The 18,126-nt window shown below is 40.3% G+C and overlaps 1 protein-coding gene across 6 annotated transcripts in view; it reads left to right on the top strand.

Annotated features, from left to right (window-relative positions):
- The first annotated feature begins 1,539 nt into the window (after nucleotides 1-1,539).
- PWWP2A (PWWP domain containing 2A) overlaps nucleotides 1,540-18,126 on the top strand; it is a 34,268-nt gene continuing 17,681 nt past the window's right edge. For 2 of the 6 annotated variants that reach the window (XM_036014664.1, XM_028527873.2), the window contains exon 1: nucleotides 1,542-2,203. In XM_036014664.1, the coding sequence (XP_035870557.1) occupies nucleotides 1,635-2,203 (569 nt within the window). In that variant the 5' untranslated portion in view covers nucleotides 1,542-1,634. Of the gene's footprint in view, nucleotides 2,204-3,057; nucleotides 3,531-8,062; nucleotides 8,133-18,126 lie in introns of those variants that run through there. The other 4 variants (XM_028527874.2, XM_036014662.1, XM_036014663.1 and 1 more) reach the window with 4 other exon arrangements.

The raw sequence follows: 18,126 nt of genomic DNA, 5'->3' as shown, positions 1-18,126 counted from the left end.
AGCTGAGTAATCTTGTGCACCATCTTTGTGCCTCAGTTTCTTTGAAATGGGCATATAATAATAATGCCTGCCTCATAGGAATATTGTAAAGATGTAAGGATTAAATGAGATGGTATCCTAAGTGTCTGTGCAGTACCTGGTACATAGTAGGTACTCACATGTTTGCTGTAATTCTTTAGAATCTTATTTTTACTCTCCTCAATATTGGCCACTTTTCTCCTCCCCCTCCTGTAGGAATTCTCAGTGACTACAACCTCTTCTAGAGAGGACACTGACTCTAAGGTGCGATTTGAGAGAAATGGGTACAGTTGCTTCTTCAGACATGCAAACCAAGAGACTTAAAGTAGGAATAGAGAAGTTGGAGCTTCATGACACTGAAGAGAGGCACTCTTTGTATCTGTGGCACACGAGGGGCCAGGAAAGAAAAACCGCTGAAGCAAGAAACCAGGTGCAGCGCCTTTCCAATGATTTTTGAGAGAACAGGCAGAGGTAGCGTCTGGAACTTCGATCCGCTTAACCCAGCGATTTCCAATTGGTGTGCTGCAAGAATTTTTAAAACACGCGACACCTGACTGTTTAGTCAGGGGTACTGATTCTTTTTCCCTTAGATTGTCAAATTAAAAAAAAAAATGACAACAGCCAACACAACAATAGCCATTTGGTGGGAATGAATAAAAAATTATACCTTTTTTTGTTAGAGCTGCAAAATATATCTTTTGGTGTGTCTCAGAATTTTAGGATTAATTTATGTGTGCCATGAGATGAAAAAAGTAGAAAATTCTTGGCTTAATACATTGTGTTTTTGTCCTTCCTCTTTTCACAAACATTTTCCTAGAAAGTGAAGTCAAAGAAAACATTCTTTCCTTGTGTGAGGCTGGAGCGCCTACCATGAGGTTACAGAGAACGTCTTGCACATCTTTTTATCCTCAGCACGCAGCTCAGTGCTGGCATAAAAGGAAATCAAAAACTGTTTTCAAGAAGTGTGTGTAGAATTATTTTCAAACTTTAGTTGTCCTTCCCAAGAAAACTTGTCATGCTCACAAGCAGCCGCAAGCAGGTCCGCGCCTAGAAATAACATTTATTCTAAGGACCTCTGCGCAGGGATTCTTGGGAAGCAGTTTCTCTCCTGCATTCGCCTGTTACTCCTCCCCTCCGTCGCCTTTGAAAGAACCAGCAAGCCACGTGATTCCCCCCTTTCCCCCACCTCTGAAAGCCTGGCTGATAACCGGCAGGCGCACAGGCCAACCGTAGAATTTTATCTCCTTTTCCAGCCAATAGAAAGGAGCGATACGTATCTGGCTGAGCTTTTTGACTTCCCCCGCCCACTTTGAGCTCGCCCCTCCACTCCTCCACTCTGATTCGACATTTGACAACTTCTCTGGCCAATGAGAAGTTCCTACTCTGCACGGGCGGGGTGACTGACTGGAAAATAGACGTCCGGATCTGGCCAATGGGATATCACAAGTGAGGGAGGAGTGTAGGACAGAACCAACGGCGCGGTGCCAATAACGAGCATCAGAGAAAGGGCGGGACGAAACAGTTCGCGGGAGGGAGGGGAAGGCCCAGGGAACCAAGCAGCGCTGCCGCCACCGCCGCTGCAGCCGGAGTTGGAGGAGGGAGAAGCCAGGAAGAAAATGGCGGCCGTGGCTGCAGAGGCGGCAGCGACAGCAGCGTCCCCCGGGGAGGGGGGCGCCGGCGAGGCCGAGCCGGAGATGGAGCCCATCCCCGGCAGCGAGGCCGGTACTGACACCCTCCCGGTCACCGCCACTGAAGCATCTGTGCCGGACGGCGAGGCCGACGGGAAGCAGTCCTCCCCTCAGGCCGACGAGCCTCCGCTCTCGCCGCCGCGGGAGCTCGCCCGGAGCCCGGAGGCGGCGGGGCCGGAGCTGGAGGCTGAGGAGAAGCCCGCCCGGGCGGTGGAGCCGGCGGTAGCCGCCCCTCAGGAAGGGCCTGACCTTCCACCTTCCCCAGCACCGCCGCCCGAGCAGCCCCCGGCTCCCGAGGAGTCCCAGGAGCCGCCGCTGCCCCAGCCCGCAACCCCGGCGCTCGTGCCGCCCGCGGGCGGGGACTCCGCCGTGTCGCAACTCATCCCCGGCTCGGAGGTGCGGGTCACGCTGGACCACATCATTGAGGACGCGCTCGTCGTGTCGTTCCGCCTAGGGGAGAAGCTCTTCTCCGGGGTTCTCATGGACCTGTCCAAAAGGTACCTCTCTCACCCCCACCACGCCCCTTGGGCGCCCAGGTCCGCTCGGTCCCCAGGGAGGGTGTGTGCTGGGGTGGCCCCTTCACCCCGCCTGCCCGCCACCCCAGGGTCCCGCTGCCGGCATCGCCTTCGGGTCCCGCGTGGCGCGCGTTCCGAGTGGGGCCGGCGCGGGAGGCCGGGAGGGGGCGGTCCCCGCCCCAGGTGAGCGCCTGCAAGCGCAGGTGTGACTCGGGATGGGGTGGAGGGTGCACCGCGGGCTCGCGGGTCTCGCCCCTCGCCTCTGGTCTCGCTCCGCGCCACTCACCCACACTGGGGCGAGGGAGGGGGTGGCTAGTGCAGAATACGGAGGGTTTTTTGCGGAAAACGGGGTGCTGGGGTGGGGAGATTGCTTGTGAGGCACTTCTGTTCTCAAATTAACCCTTAATGAGGTTGGGGAAAGGGGTGTGCGCACTGGAGTGCCCAAAAGGTTACTTGTCACTCCTTATAGGGGAAGAGCGTTTGTTTAAAATGTGCTTTTTGGCGGTTATTCTTAACTGGTAGCACTAATTCTGCTTAGATAATTGTTCAGCAGGAAACCCATTTGACTAATTATGACGATAGTTGTAAGGAAAGTCTAAAGAAAAGGTACTTTTTTAATACCTTCAATATCAGGATGGTATGTTGTAAAAGTGTTCGATTGCTGACTTACAATACTGTAGATACAGTTTGAACTTTTGTGTTAAGGACAAGAAGGTGGAGTTCACCCACAAACCTCTGTCTTCGCACATTTTCATCTTTTAACAAATGGTTACGAGCATTGGTTTAAACAGGTAGAAGTCTAGAGTTAAATTAACCTTTTTACTCTTCTTTTGCAGATCTGAAGTGCAGACTCCCATTCACGGCTCTCCATTCTGTTTCCTGCAACAGCACACACACACTGATGGCATCTCACCTGTGTGGAAATGGCTTATTTTAGTATGTTTCACTTTGAACTTCTTGTCCTTCCGTCAAGGCACAAGAATTCTTTCCCATTTGGGAAAAAAAAATCTATTTAAAATACATTCTGAAGTATGATGTTTGGGGCAAAAAGAAGGGGAACCTTTACAATTATTTATGCATGCTGTTTAATCTCAATTTTTTAAAAGAGTTTTTAAAAAAAATGCTGACTTTGGACTTTTGCATTTTTGTTTTCATAGTTAGCAGCATAAGACCAGTGGGCTTTCTACTGATGTATTTAATAGTGAAAGAGAGACTTAGTAGTGTGTATGCTATTGTATCAAACAGAAGTGAAGGCCGGTGATTGTGTGAGAATCTGGATTTCAAATCTGCAAAAGGGAGGTGCAAAAAGGTAAGTTGTTTCTGGAAATGGGGTGGATGGTGCTTTCCTGTTCTGAGGTGCTCATGGTGGTTTTATTTTTTTAATTTTCTTTGTGAGCGAATTGCAATTTATTTTTTAAGTTTTGATCTATTTTGTTAACAGTGTTTCTTGTAAACAGCAATTTCTTTTATTGGGGAAGGTATTTTTATTATTAACCTGTAACTTTTTAATACCTTCACTTCAAAACATTAAAATCTAAAAGGTTAATAATGAAGTATTTAAAATACCATTATGGGAAACAACTTTTTATTCAACAAATATTTATGGAGCACAGCTGTATGTGAGACACCCTCCCAAGTGTTGCTGGTTAATTGTGCTTCACAGGTGTTGCTCACAAGCTGAAGGCAAAGCCCTCCGCCACGAAACAGATTAAAACTTACTTTATGTGATACCCACTTTATTACAGCGGGCTATAACTGAGCCACAATATCTCAGAGGTATATCTGGGTATGTATTAGACACAGTTTCTGCCTTCTGTTAATTTGCCTGGGAGGCACCCATTTTAGAAGTGGTAAGGAAATTAAATACAGGGTTTTTAAAATTTAGCACTTCAAGGAATTATTATTGGATCAGGACTTGACTAACTGGGTATCCCTTTTTCATAATATAATTTGGAAAAGCGAAACTGCCAGTATCTTGTGTAATCTGTGCTCATCTTGACTGCATACTTCACATGCACTTTGGGCTAGCTGACCGTCCAGGAGCCACCCGTCACAGACTGCCAAGACCATAGCCATAGTCATCAGTAGCTTTAAGAACAGTTGGTGTCCCATTTGAATTTGGTCTTGAAGTAAACCTTTAGGTAAAAATGAGCTTCCTGTTGAGTGCCTCTTATGTGTCAGGCCTTGTACCACATGCTTTATTTAGTCTTTATAACTCTCGTGGTATTTTCATTTATATGGGAGGAAACTGAGGTTCATTTGATTTGGGAAGTCATTTAGCTTATAAATGACAAAGGAGAGCTACAAATATAGGTTGATCTGAATCTAAAAAGTCTGTAGTTCTACTTTCATGTTAAAAAGCCAGTTGGGCTGGCAAATTTTCTTTTAAGTAGTAAGTAAAAAAATTGCGTATTTCTGAAATTTAGTGCTTTTCTTGATTTCAGTAGCAGCCTGGGGTACTCCAAGGCTGTGGGTGTTAGAACCCAGGAGGTTTTCAGTCAGCTCATCACCGTGGCCTTCTGCCTGGAGACTCCTCCCTTCCCCAGCTGTATGCTGGAAGGCACAGCGGGCTCTGAAGTCTTGGTTCTTGTCTGTTGAGTGATAGTCGGAAAGAATTAACATTTGTGACACCACTAAGCGCGTCAATGTGTATGCACTTTCTTCAGCCTAAAAAAAGGCTAGTTACTGCTTTTATTATTTTATTCTAACATTATGCATGGTAGACAAATGTCTTTCAAGGTTGGAAGAGTTGTTCACCATGTAGGAAGCACTTAATCCTAGATTACAGGATTCATATATATGTATATGTGGATTGATCAAGAGTCTGCTTTTGTCAAGCATTTGACATCTTCCCTTTCCTTTCATTGTATTATTATTATTTTTAAATTATAGTTTTTAAAAGATTTTATTATTTTTAGAGAGGGGAAGGGAGGGAGAAAGAGAGGGAGAGAAACATCAATGTTAACCAGGTTAACATTGGTTAACATCAGGTTAACCTGTCATGCGTCCCACACTGGGGAGCTGGCCTGCAACCCAGGCATGTGCCCTGACTGGGTTTGAACCGGTTACCCTTTGGTCCGCAGGCTGGTGCTCCATCCACTGGGCCACACCAGCCAGGGCTCATTGTATTAGTTTTTTTTGCCTTAATTTTAGACTTAGTTGATTGAAGAACTAAATCAACTATATATTTTTTTGACTAGGTATTATTTATTGATTTGAGAGGAGAAGGGGAGAGAGAGAAACATTCTTTTATGCATTCATTGATTGTTTCTTGTTTGTGCTCTGACCAGGGATTAAACTGGCAACCATGGCATATCAGGACAACGCTCTAAGCTGCTCGGCCAGGGTGAATAGCACATTTTTTAGGATAATCTTTTTATGGGAAAAAGGAGCAGGGCACAAGTAATTAAAAAACAGAACAAAAAGGGGTTCTGAATAGTGTAGATCTGGACAGTGTCAGGGTACTTGGGATCTAGGACTGGCCTCCGATTAGCACTGTGAATTTGGGTAAGTCTGTGCCTCTCTGGACTCCAGTCTCTCTAGTTCTTCTGAGGCTAATTCATTTTGACTTTAGGCAGCTGACAAAAGTCAGCTTGTTTAAACACAAGCAAGCAAACAAGCCTTGTCTCAGTTTAAATATATGTAAAGTGAACAGGGTGGCCAGTCGATCTGGTTTTCCTGTCTCATCCTGCTTTGATGGTTACTTCCTCCTTTTATTCTTCAGTGTAGGTTGCTGTGGCTGATAACCCTAAAAATGAGGATATTTGAATATCAGGTTAAAAAGATTTTATGTATCATAGTATTTATTGGAAACTGAAGGCTTTTAAAGTGAGCAGTGCATTCTCTAGTTTACTCTAGGCTCTTCCATTGTTTTATACCCAGCTTTCTTAGGTAGGTTAAATTACCTGCCTATTGCTAAAATCAGACAATGGTGTAATACTAACAAAAATAATCAGCTAACCCACAAGTTCAGTTTAGTTTTTCTATTTCTTTTTCTTCTTTAACATTATGCTTTTGAGATTTTGACGTGTACATTTGTTTCTTCATTTAGTACTATATAATAAGCATTCCTTCAAGTTAATTGTCTTTTTCAAGTTTTTTTTTAATTGGTTTTAGAGAGAGGGAAACATCAATTTGTTCTACTTATTTATGCATTTATTGGTTGATTGTTTTGCCCTGACCAGGGATTGAACACACAACCTTAGTGTATCAGGACACTCTTATGACCAACTGAGTACCTAGCCAGGGCTAGTTGTTAAACTGTCTTAATGATTATTTTAAACAGAATAATAAGTCTGTGGTTTTGTAATAATTTTTATTTAATTTTTTATTATGGGAAGTGAATCTCCATGTATGTATTATTCTTGCTTTGACATCTATCGACCATTAGCCAAACTTGTGTCATTATATGTGCACCTCCACTGGATTATTAGGATTTTTTTATGTTTTAATTCTCACCCAAGGATATGCTTTGATTTTTTTTCAAAATATTTTATTTTTAGAGAGAGGGGAAAGAAGGGAGTAAGAGAGAAACATCAATTGACTGCCTCTCACATGCCTTAGCTGGGGGCCTGGCCTGCAACCCAGGCTTGTGCTCTGGGAATTGAAGTGGCGACCTTTCGGTCTGCCCGCCAGTGCTCAATCCACTGAGCCACACCAGCCAGTGCTGTTTTGATTTTTTGAGAGAGGGAGAAACATCCATCTATTGCACCCTGACCTGGGATTGAATCTACAACCTAGGTCTGTGCCTCGACCAGGAGTCAAACCCATAACTTTTTGGTATATGGGCCAACACTCCAACCAGCTGAGCCACCCAACCAAGGCAACCACCGGATTATTTTGAACAGTCCTAAACATGTCATTTTACCATAAATATTACAGTATAGATCTCCAAAGAGATGAGAACTTAAAACCATAACTGTACTGCTATTGTTGCACCTAACATAAAGGCAGTTCCTTTATATCATGTATCTAGTCAGGCTTAACATTTTCCAGATCTGTCTCAAAATTAACATCTCAGTCAACATGTTTGGTTTAAATCAGGGTCCTATGTAAAGTTTATACATTGCAATTAGTTGATAACTTTCATAAGTTTTTCATCTGCAGTTTTGCTATTTTATTCCTATCTGTTCTTGCTATCTGTTAAACCATAGTTCGTAGCATTTTCCACATTCTGGGTTTTTTTTTCTGAGTGCATCCCCTTGGGTGCATTTCCATAATGTTTTTAAAATCATTCTTGCCCCTTAAGTTTGTTCCTGAGGGGAAGGAAAACCCACAGTCCTGTGAGGGCCTCTTTTGAATCATTAGAAGTGATATGGATATCTTTTCCCTGCCAGCAAACTTTTAGACCTATCCGTTAAATACACCTCCAACTTCAGTAGTTGCAAACGTAGAAAAATTTAACCAGTCAAAAGTAGCCACAAAGGCAAGAGGTTTCTCAGCCTTCTCAGTCCACACTTGAAGGGATAGCATTTCCTGAGACCTGTGGTTTCTTTCTACACAGATGGATCATTTAAATTGTTTCATACTGTTCCCCATATCTTAAAACATAATTATCAAGCCACTTTGAAATCCTGAAAAAGCTCTCTGAATTCCATTTTTGGACCTGATATAATAAGGAATCATGAAGTAAATACTAATGCTTAAAAACCTTTGTGTATTTTAATTTAGTGGTACATACTTATTAAAGGTTGTGGTCAGTTGTATTTCAGAATTGATCTTTTACAAAGATTGTGTGTGTGTATGATATACTGTTGCCAAATTTCTTATATCAGTTTGTAGAAAATTTGTTTTTTTTTTAAAGGAAATATAAACCAAGACAATGATTTTTTTTCTTTACAGAAACCATGAAACCTATGGTGCAATAGCCCTACTTTTGGTGGGAAAAATATACAGCCATTCTGGTGAAGCAGTGAGTAGTGGTATCAGTAGCTTATATTAAGCGTTCAGGTCGAGACTTTAGGCTCTCTAGTAGTGTGCTTAAATGATTGTGTTGAGTTGTGCATATTTAAAACGCTGAACTATTGGTGACGATTCTGCTCATATCCCAAGGTGCTGGTAAAGGCCTCACACAGTGGAAGAGCACAGAGGGAGGGGCCAGCCACTTTCTGACCCAGACACCTGTAGCACGCCACTACCATACTAGTGTACACACACTGTTTTGAGAGTGAGGTCTTGCAGTGCATGTTGGACTGAAAAAATTTTTTGAAAGTGATTAGTTCAATGTTAAACACCTAGTTTGAATCTTGAGTGTAAAGAATCCTGTCACATCGTGGAATTAAAAAATTTAAAACTAAATTAAATTGTATAAACTAGATAACAAACTATGCCTGGAATGTTTTATTGCACTGGGCTAATGAGGTTAATTTTCAGCTTTTTTTTTTTTTTCAGTGTGTGTTGTGTAAATACTTCAGTGTGTACTATGCTCTCAATGCAACTAGTTTTAATCTTCCTAAGATCAGTTTTCCTGTGGAGGGTTTTTAAAGAAGTTGTGTATCATGTGCTCATAATGGTCGAGTTAATTTCACATTGATAAAAACTGAAAGATGTCCTTAGTGGTATTTGTGACTAAAGTGCATCCTTATTTCTTAGTATTTATTGGTCCTGTTCTTAAATTCCCGAATTAATTCAGACACATGTGAACAAGATTTCTGAGATCATCTCCATCACATTGCATTTTTAACAAGGTGTTTCTGATGCAGACGATTCTCAGACCATATTTGGAGATAATTAATTTTCTTAGCGGGGGAGGGATTTTGCCAAAATAGTAGAGTGATAAATTTATTAAGTCTGTTTGAAAAGTTAGTGGTTACTTTCAAATAGGTGAAATTACAAAGAAGCAATACATGTAGGTATGGGCCACTTGGGTGGTAGATGTAGGTCCTTTTTACAGAACTGGTAATTAAACTTGCAAATAGTTAAATCTGGTTGCCCACTAGAAATTTAGGCAGACCATAATTTTCCTCTCTTTCTCCTTGGACCAATGAAAAAAAAAAATTTTCAAATCCTTACCAGAGGATATGATACGTTCATCGATTTTAGAGAGGGAGGAAGGTGGGGGTAGAGAGAGAACATTGACGTGAGAGAGAAACATTGACATCCCTTGGTCATTCCCACACACGCCCCCCCAGCTGAGTATTGAACCCACAACCCAGGTATATCCCCTGACCAGGGATAGAATCCTCAACTCCTTGGTGCATGGGACAATGCTCCAGTTAACTTAGCCACCTGGCCAGGGCCTCTTTGGGCCAATTTTATATGGTCACTTTACTGCAGAATAGTGCACTGTTTTTACCGTTGTAAAACTTGCACTTCTTATAATATTTGATTTCACTTGTCTTCATATTCCCAACATGTAAGAAAGTTACCAAGCTTTACTTTCTGTAATAATAGCTACTATGTATTTTCCACTGTTAGGTACTTTGACAGGCACTTTCTGTGCATTGTTTCCTTTCACTCTGAACAGCCAATGAGGTAAATTCTAACCCAGTTTCACAGATATAAGTACACTGAGGCACAGAGAGATTTAAGTTAATTGCCTAAAATATAAGCGGCAGATATTAGGTCTATTGACAATGCCTTTTTGAATGATAGACAGTTCTCTAAGATTTGAGAACAAACCTGTTATAATACACTTAACTAAATTTTATCATTACCATTTTAGCTTATGATTTTGGTGGTGTGTCATCATGGTAGGCTGATAGCTCTGTTCCTCACTCAACCAGGCAACAGCTGCTGCTTTGAAAATGTGAGCTGCAATTTAGTGACCTCTTTGGGCACTTTGGTATTGGAATTTCTTCTTTTATGGTCCTGGGTCTTAAATTAGATATCATTTGTTGTGCCTTGGTTGGCCTGGCCCTGGCAACACCGGAGTCACTTGTGGTGAGAAGAGTTAGATTGGAGCTCCTGGGGCACAAGCCCGGTGTTTATTTAAGTGCTGGGCAACTAAGTGGGAAAAGGATTTTAAAGGCTGAATTACAAGTTGCTGAACAACCTGTTTATGGTAAAATAGGAATAATGAAATAAATTGATTATATTCCCCTTTTTAAAAAAGTCCATCTGTTGAGAAATAATTAGATTTCTGTGTGGTGAACCCTACAGAACATAACAGTGAAAGGAATATTAAAAAGTACATAGAAACCATAATGGAAACATATGATTTTAACTGCTTTAAACTGCTTATTGGATCTTAGAGCCAGGACCAAGGGAATCCTGTTTGTGTTTGAAAACTGGGATGAGTATTTACATTAATAATTAAAAAGGTCCTTTTATAGCAGTGTTCATATTTTTGGGAAAATGTCAAGCATGTTGTTCTAAGTGATGTACAAAAGTGAATTAGGATGTGTCTGCTTGTAAAAGTACTTTGCCACTTTGTGGCTGTTACCATTTTTTTGGATGGTTATTTTAAATAGTTTTTTTTTTTTTTATGTTTTAAAGAGAGGGGAAGGGAGAAAGAAAGAGGGAGAGAAGCATCAATGTGAGAGAGAAACATCAGTCAGCTGCCTCTTGCACGCGCCCTGACCAGGGACCAAACCTGTAACCCATGTGTGTGCCCTGACTTGGAATCTGACTTGTGACCTTTTGCTTTGTAGTATGATGCCCAACCGACTGAGCCACATGGGTCAAAGCTGGATGGTTATTTTAAAAGAATTTACTATTATAATTTGAACACTATGTAGATGTTATTTCTATTTTTGCTTTTAAGAAGACAGGCATAAAGGTTTTCTCTCTTGGAGGGGTGTCCAACCTGTGTCCAGCAGGCCGCATGTGGCTTAGGTGTGGGCTTACAGCCCAACACAAAATTGTAAATTTACTTAAAACATTGAGATTTTTTTTTTTTTGTGATTACATGTCACAGTGTATTTAATATGTGGCCCAAGACAACTCTTCTTTCATTGTGGCCCAGAGACACCAAAAGATTGGTCACCCCTACATAGTTTTCATTTTTATTTTCAATCCTAGTTATCAAGGCAAGTTTTTTTAAGAGGATTGTTACAAGGTACATGTTTGGGAGCTTGAAATCTACATTATTAGATTTTCCCCTTCCATCTTCAAAAGCTATGTGTGATATTATAAAAGGATTGAATAGATTTTAAAAAGATTGAGTAAATTTTTATGGTTAGATATTCTTACGAGAGTTTCATGCAGCCCCCTTCCCTACCCATTAATTTAAAAAGATATTTCCTGGAATTCTTAATTCATAGTTGGTGTGTGCTGTGTTTTTATCTTGCTGACATCATCCTCCCTTCTCACCTATTCAGGTGTCCATGACCTTCAGATTGCCCTTGTAACATGTGGGGCTTTTGATTAAGAACATTAGTCACGTACAAGTAATAAAACCTGATACATTTTAATTTTAATACAGTAATAGTCCCCATATATTTTGCCTACTTACTGTGTAGTAGGCCCCATGGTAGGTAATTATGTGTATTCTGTAATCTTGATGACAATTCTGCCAAGCTACTTAACTGCAATTTCAGAATCCTAAAGCTCTGAAAACAACTTTGTTACTTTTTTGGTGGTAAAAACTTATCATGACCTGAAATTACGTGAGGCTGGTAGACCCGTTTGTCCAATTTAGTGTAAATGCTTTAAATTTTACTAGTGAAATATTAACATGCTTGATAATAAGGGTGCTTACCATCTTTTGAAAACCAGAAAAATTATGAATTCTGAAGCCTGTCTTACATCCATAGGACTCCAAAAAGAGCACGTGGACAGTTGCTCCACTTCCTTAGCGGTGAAGTGGTGGAGGGGAAAGTGAGCGGAGGCAGTGGTTCAGAACCAGACTGAGCTCACTGCTGGTATTTGTACCCTGGCTCTGCTGCTTATTAGCTGTGTCATCTTGGGAAGATCACTTATGCTCTCTGTTCTTTAGTTCGTTCAACAATAAAATGGGGATAGCAGTAACACTTTAATGGGGTGGTTTTGATGATTATCAATGAATGTAAATGAGTACATACTTAGAATGGTGCATGCCACATAGTAAGGGCTGTATAAGCATTAACTATTATGAAGTGGTACAAAGTGGCAGAACTCGGATGGATGTGACAACAGCCAGTATTAGTCATTTAATATGGGTTGGCTTGAATAGTTAACCTAGATCCTGTGGTATCGTGGGCTACAGTGTAATCTGCATCTTTTAAAATATTTGAAAGAATGTGTAGAAACCTCAGGTGATACTGGTGAAGTATAACTTTCCCCTTTAAATTAGTAAGGAAGGTCACAGGGCATTTACATTTGACTAGGGATGAGATAACTAGGAGTTGTTTGCAAGTGGAGGGTGGGAGATGTGTCTCACTCTTTTCTTTCCACTAGTACCTAGGCAGATGGTTTTGTTTTGTGAGGAGATTTTGGTCTTTGTCATGGAGAGAAGATTAAAGTCTCATTAGGGAAATTGAGTCCTTATGTTCTCTCTGCTTCCTGTATACTTTTAAAACCTAATTGAAAAGGAATCACTTTTGAGAATGACACCTTGTGAAGTTAGGGAAAGGAAATTTTCTATGCTTTTTGTACTTATTAAATGATGGATCCAGACTAGTATAACAGCTTAAGTTTTTAACCAAGTGATTTAGACACTTTCAATCCTTTTCACTGGCCTTGTCTTGTTAAGAGACTAGTATTGGTCAGCCATCACACTTACCTAACCCTTATAACACACCTTCTTTCTTTCTGCCAGATGGATTACCTTCCTTTTACTGTTTACTTAAGCTTCTGAATCTTCGTCTCCTATGCAGGAGGGAGTTGCGTTGCTCACTGGTGACTCCTGTGGCTATAATCTGGTCATCTGTTGGCTTTTACCCACCTGCTCAGTGTTTTACTTCTTCATTTTAAAGCAGCTTAATTGGTTACCAGCATTCAAAAGTGGGTAACCAGTCTTCACCATTCCTTATTTCACTCTTCACCTAATCAGCTTCAGCCCCTTCAAGGCACAGCCCATTTCCCGCACAGCTCGCTGCCTGGTCACAGCTCCACTTGGGTTTCTTTCCCTCTGAAGTTTCGGCCTCTTGGCAATGACTCTCGCATCCTAGTCCTACCTGTGGAGGTGGGTCCCAGGGCTTGGACCTAGGGTTTTGCTGTTTGACTATAACTAGCATACTTGTATTTGAATATAGATTTTGTGCTTACTGGTACTTTAGGTGGGTTTGCCAGGATTTATGCTTAAAATAGGACAGATTTTTAAAAATACGCTTAAACGTTTTGGTGGAACTGAGGTAAATTAAATTTAAGAGTATACTTAAAAGTTTTTTATGAATGAAATCTTTTCAAATATAAACTATCTAGATTTACTAATTTTACTACGTTTGCTTTCATTCTTCATATAAACATTTTTTCCTTGAACTCTTTCAAAGTAGGTTATACACATCATCCTCCTTTACCCCTTAACACTTGAGCATTTATTCCCTGAGATTGAAGATAATTCTCCTATATAAGCACAATGTATCTTTAAAACTCAGGAAGCATTGATAAGACCATTTGTATCTAATTTGTAGTCCATATTTCATTATTTTCTCAGTTTTTTCCAGTAATGTTCTTTGAACCTTTTTTCTACCTCAGAAAATGATGATGTATTGCATTTATTTGCAATGTGAAATAGAGCATGTGTGCTTTGGCTAAGTAGCTCAGTTGGTTAGAGCATTGACCCAATATGCCAGAGCTGTGGGTTCAATACCCAGCCACGGCACATACAAGAATCAACCAAGGAGTGCATAACTAAGTGGAACAACAAATGGATGTTTCTCTCCCTCCCTCTTTTCCTCACTCCTAAAATCAGTAAGAAATAAGTTAGTAGAGTTTATTTAATAGGGACTATGCCTCAGTTGAGGATTGTCTGATACTTGCTCATGAGAGGTTCAGGTTCAGTCGGTGTTGGGTTCTCTGGGTCCCTCACCTGCAGGCACACAATGATGATTTTCTCCACTGGTGATGTTCACTGGGGTTCTCCTTCAGGTCGGTCAGTCTTGTCTTATTGTTGTTCCCCAGTGTAGTTCCTATTATTTCCTTTTCTTTCTTTTTTTTTTTTTTAAGGATTTTATTTGTTTACTTTTTAGAGAGAGGGGAAGGTAGGGAGAAAGAGAGGGGAAAAACATCAATGTGTGGTTGCCTCTCACACGCCCCCAACTGGGGACCCGGCCTGCAGCCCAGGCGTGTGCCCTGACAGGGAATCAAACGGTGACCTTTGGGTTCTCAGGCCTGTGCTCAATCCACTGAGTCACACCAGCTATTATTATTCTTGTACTTCCCTTTAGTAATTCCTTAAAAAAAAAGATTTTATTTATTTTAGAGAGACGTGAAGGTAGGGAGAAAGAAAGGGAGAGAAACATCTGTTGGTTGCCTCTTGCCTGGGCCCCAACCAGGGACCAGGACTGCAGCCCTGGCATGTATTCTGACGGTATTGAACTGGCAACCTTAGGTCTTGTGGGACAACATTCGACCAAATCAGCCACGCCTGCCCGGGTAGTAATTTCCTTATACCATGAAAATATACTGCTTCTCACCAAACTCTTTCCCTCTCCATTAGGTAGATACACAATTAAAACAATTTTAAATTGTGATAAACACATAAAATGTATCATCTTAACCATTTTTTAAGTGTGCAGTTCAGTAAATGTTGATACACTCACATTGTTATGAAAGACATCCCCAGGACTTTTTCATCTTGCAAAACTAGAACTCTGTGCCTGTTTTCAGTTATTTTGGATATACCCAGAAATGGGTATGCTGATTTACATTTTTAATTTTTTGAGGCATAGATGTACATTTTTATTTTGTAAAATTTTCTATTGCATGTGGCTGACTATTGAATTTCACTTGTGCTGAGGTTAGCTTGGACATAACCAGTCAGATGAAATGTGAACCAAAATAAGCTTCACAGTTTTCCCTCCTTTATGGTTTAAGGAAAGGTAGTTACTAAAAACGTCCTTGAAATGAAGTAAATCTGGATATTTTTAAGTGGTTAATTGAATATAAATTTTTTCTCACTGTAGGTTCTTTAAGGAAAAAGAATTCTGGGAGGGAAAGTTTTCTTTTTGTCTTCTGTTCTGTTTAATGGACAGAAGTTCCGTCCACCCAGAGCACGGAGGCCTGTCTCAGTGACCCTCCTCAACTTTTTTTCAAGCATTGAATTCTCCAGGACCTGTTTGTGTGCCTAAAGTTTGTAATGCTTTAGTTTTTGTTTCTTTATTTTTAGTTTATAGTATTTTAAAAAGAATCTCCTGCAGTTGGAGCTTGGCAGCAGAGTTGGAGGAAAGAAAATGAGAATCAGTTGTGCACGGTTAAACTGTTGTAAACAGGAAGGAAAGAAAAAAAAAAAATAACAACCCTGGGTCAGGGTGAGTTGTTTTGAGGCTGCTATGAACTTACAGCTGATGAACACTGTATTAGCTGTTAAAAAACATTTTCAAAATAAGAGGTAAGAATTATCACTATGTCTGGCTTTTTAAAAAATTGAATAGTTGGTAACATTTTTAGTTTTACTTGAGGTATTTTGGAAAGGGAATTTGGATGATGGTTATGAGCTTCACTTCAAGAAGTGATGCATATTTAGGTGTAGGATTGATTGGTAATGCTAGAAATCTTGAGCAAATACCATAATTTGGTAAAGCTTATCAGTGGGCAATAAAGGCTTCGTTTAGTCAAAGCTAGAATCATCAATAAAATTCATATATCTATAGTAGAACCTAAATAATAGAAAATATTCTCCTACTTCCTACAATAGTCACATTTTGAATTTTGGCTTAAATATTCTACATTTACATTTATTTCACCTTTATATAATCTGAGGATTCTTTTTCATAGTGACTTTCTTTTGCCTTGACACAAAATAACTGTTAAGCCCAAGTATTCTCCCCCCAAATTTTGGCAGTTATTACTTCTAAATGATTGAGAAGATAGTTATATTTAAAACACTTTATACGTTCACAGGAAGATGGAAAAGATCATACAGAGAGGTCTTTTTTAAAAAAAATCTATTTATTTTTAGAGAGAGGGGAAGGGAGGGAGAAGGAGGGAGAGAAACATCAGTGTGTGGTTGTCTCTTGCGTGCCCCACTGGGGACCCGGCCCACAACCCAGGCATGTGCCCTGACTGGGAATAGAACCAGCAGTCCTTTGGTTTGAAGGCCAGTGCTCAATCCAGTGAGCCACACCAGCCAGGGCCCCACATGCTGTTTTTATTTAAGCCATAATACCTGAATAATTTTCCTTAAGAATTTTTGTGTAGTGGTTAAATAAGACTGAAAATGGATAAGGGGTAGAATGAATCTTTTTTTTTTTTTTTCAAAATTTCTTTTATTTTTAGAGAGAGGGGAAGGTAAGGAGGAAGACAAACATCATGTGTGGTTGCCTCTCACATGGCCCCCACTAGGGACCTGGCCTGCAACCCAGGCATGTGCCCTGACTGGGAATTGAACTGGCGACCCTTTGGTTTGCAGCCCATGCTCAATGCACTGACCTACACCAGCCAGGGCTGAATCTTTAAAATGTTAATATTTTCATGCTGTACAAAGAAGGGGTGGAAAAAAAGAGATATTTTGCATCTTATTACTCAACTCCTGCAATATTTGTAAAAGTTCTTACAGAAAAAGCTCAGGCAAGGGATTCTGATCAGCCTTCTACCTTGCTACTACCATTAAAATCATCTTCTGCTGAGGTTACCCTTTGAGCATTCACATGGGACATAAATGTCTTTTTCACCTTAGAAAAAAACTAAAGCAAAAGTGTTTCCTAAAAATTAAGGTCCTGGGTTCCATCTTAGGAGAGTGTTGGCATTTGGTGTTGGAGGCAGTTTTAGGAATCTATTTTCAAACACCAGAGTATTGTGTGGCAGATTTCCAAAGACTGCTCTTGAGAAATTAGATTGGAGGATTTTAAGACACCATAGCTTTGTTGCTACTTTGTATCCTTATTCAAGTTACAGTTGCATAGGTTAGTAGCTTTTAAACTTTTGAGCATAGTTACAAATACATTTTATATGTGAATCCATATATATACACATATATGAAGCAGATTCATTCTTGTTACATATATTTACACTGATTTTCAAAATTTACTTTAATCATAGTTGCGAAACCCTTGGAATTGATTTCACAACCAGCCTCTCCACCCTCAGTTGAAACATTGCCGTGGTATTGCCCATGTAAGGGTGACGGCATGATTACTGGGATGGAGTAGAATATTGATCCCTCTTGAAGTGCTTTATCTTTCTGGTCCTTTCAGGGAGTCTTACTTAAAACTATTTTTCTGCTTTTGCCAGTCATCCACAACCCAGAATTACCAGTTTGTACTTATTTTTCCCTTTTTCTTTTGGTGCTGTTTCCTTTTATTTGCACACAGTTAAGCACCTCCCTGTGTTATTAAAACATTTAATGCTTGTATTTTATCTGCCTAGGAGGGAGAGGCAAGGGGAAAAAACCTAGATGAGGAATTAATGTTCTTGTTAATCCCATGAGGGTAAACACATCCGATTCCACAGCTTATTTGACATAAACAACTTCAATGACTGGCTGGGTTATCCTCACATTGAGATTATAAATTTAAGATATGGGAAGATCTAGTTAATTGTTAGTTGAAAATAAATTCAAATTACTTAAAATGAAGTAAATTTTAGCCAAGAAAAATGGCCAACATTTATTGGCCTTAATCCTTAAGGTGGGAAAGAATGTTAACCCATTTTACACATGAGAAAACTGAGTTTAGAGAGGGTTAGTAACACCTGAAGGATACAGGTTGATAAGAGATGGCTGTGAAACTATGTCAGACATTAACATGACTATGGTTTAGTTATTCCTTAAAAAGGGAAGAAAATTTGTTGCTCCTTCAGCTGTGGAAATACATGAAAATATAATGGGGACAAAATGATGGCTTCTTGTGAGTTACTTTTATTGTTGATACCAACAGTGGTCTTAC

The sequence above is a fragment of the Phyllostomus discolor genome, chromosome 13, assembly GCF_004126475.2.
Source record: "Phyllostomus discolor isolate MPI-MPIP mPhyDis1 chromosome 13, mPhyDis1.pri.v3, whole genome shotgun sequence".
In the NCBI taxonomy this organism is placed as follows: Eukaryota; Metazoa; Chordata; class Mammalia; order Chiroptera; family Phyllostomidae; genus Phyllostomus; species Phyllostomus discolor.
The sequence above is the reverse complement of the archived record's forward strand: the minus strand, read 5'-3'. Positions and strand labels throughout refer to the sequence as shown.